Source organism: Pteropus vampyrus, unplaced genomic scaffold (assembly GCF_000151845.1).
Source record: "Pteropus vampyrus isolate Shadow unplaced genomic scaffold, Pvam_2.0 Scaffold381, whole genome shotgun sequence".
NCBI lineage: Eukaryota > Metazoa > Chordata > Mammalia > Chiroptera > Pteropodidae > Pteropus > Pteropus vampyrus.
In genome coordinates this window covers 486,591-487,986 of record NW_011889162.1, presented here as the reverse complement: position 1 = coordinate 487,986, position 1,396 = coordinate 486,591, and the positions used below count along the sequence as shown (strand labels likewise).

At 51.7% G+C, this 1,396-nt stretch overlaps 1 protein-coding gene across 1 annotated transcript in view; it reads left to right on the top strand.

The window, feature by feature from the left end:
* The window catches only part of LOC105305395 (IQ and AAA domain-containing protein 1-like), a 61,012-nt gene that overhangs the window by 9,907 nt on the left and 49,709 nt on the right, over positions 1-1,396 (top strand). Inside the window, exon 2 of the mRNA XM_011379990.2 lies at positions 987-1,311. Coding sequence (XP_011378292.2) covers positions 987-1,311 — 325 coding nt within the window. The remainder of the gene's footprint in view (positions 1-986; positions 1,312-1,396) is intronic.

The following is a 1,396-nucleotide window of genomic DNA, read 5'->3' as shown; positions in this document are numbered from 1 at the left end:
CATCTAACAGACAGACACCTAGACAGACCCCGACACCCGCGGGTGCCCCCTCGGCTGGGGAACGCCAGGGTCCTGCCCACCCCCGCACCCCCTGCGAAGCCCACTGGTGATAAGCCCCTTCCCAGACACACTGATTCTTGGATAGTACAGAAAAAAAAAAAAAGCCGGAAGCCTCTGACTGGCGACACCTCACCTGTCGCCCCCTTAAGCCTTGGGTAGAAGGAGGCTCTCGACTGTGTGCTGCTGCCCCAGGTCGGCCTTGGCCTTGGGAGAGGACACACCTCCCCCTCACTCTCCACAATCTGGCTGCCTGTCCACTCCCTCCGCCCGCACAACCGGACCCGAGGGCCCTGGAGCCGGCCAGGGCAGCCCACAGAGGCCGCCTCCCCGGCCAGGGTCCGCGCCTTGCTCTTCACCCTACGTCATGGTCGTAAGGTTCCCAGTCGGTGCCTAGAGCTGCAATTCATTGTTTCACTGCTGTGGAATAGTCTGTTTATCCACCCTCGTTGGCGGACCCTGGCGTTATCTCCAGGTTTTCGCTGTTACCAAGGTTATTCTTGGTTCAGATTTACTAGAGACTCTGGGGTGTGATTGTCCCTTCTGGGGTATGCGCCTGTTCAACTTTACAAGATGATACTGAATTACCTCCCAAAGTGGTCGTTCCAGCTTATACTCCATCAGCCCTGTACGTGGACAAGTCAGTTAATTAGTCTGCTTATCAAGTTCAACTCTGGCTTGACAGGTATAGTGAGGACTCACTTTATATCATTTAGATGAAAGGTTTCTAAAATTATTTATTTGATAATGGCAGTGGTCATATCCAAAAATCACATGCGCATCAAAACAGCAAATAGATTGTCTGGGGAGCCTCGTGACTGCATGCAGCTCACGCTGATGATGCATTATGTTTGTTACACCAGACGCCCAGCGTGGATGCCTCACGAAGCAACCATGACTCATTTTATCTAAACTCTGTCTTTCCTCAGAATGTATAATAAGATGTGGCATCAGACCCAAGAAGCCCTCAATTCTTTGCTTGACAAAGAGTCTCAGAATATCACGGAACCACGCAGAAGTCAAGTTTTCATCTTCCAGACATTGGCCACCTTCTACATAAAATACGTGCAGATCTTCAGAAACCTGGAGAACGCCTATGACCAGATCGTCCACCCGCAGAAACGGATCCTGATCCGAAAAGTCCTGGATGGGGTGATGGGCCGCATCCTGGAGCTGAAGAACGAGATGGTCAACCTGGAGTTAACGGAGTTCCACTACTTCGACGACATCCTGCAGGACCTGAAGCTGGCTCCCGTGAGTGCTCGGCTTTCCTCGGGCTTCTGAGTTTCTTCGTGTTTTAGATAAGATAATGGGGCAGTGAACACACAATGCAACTGTA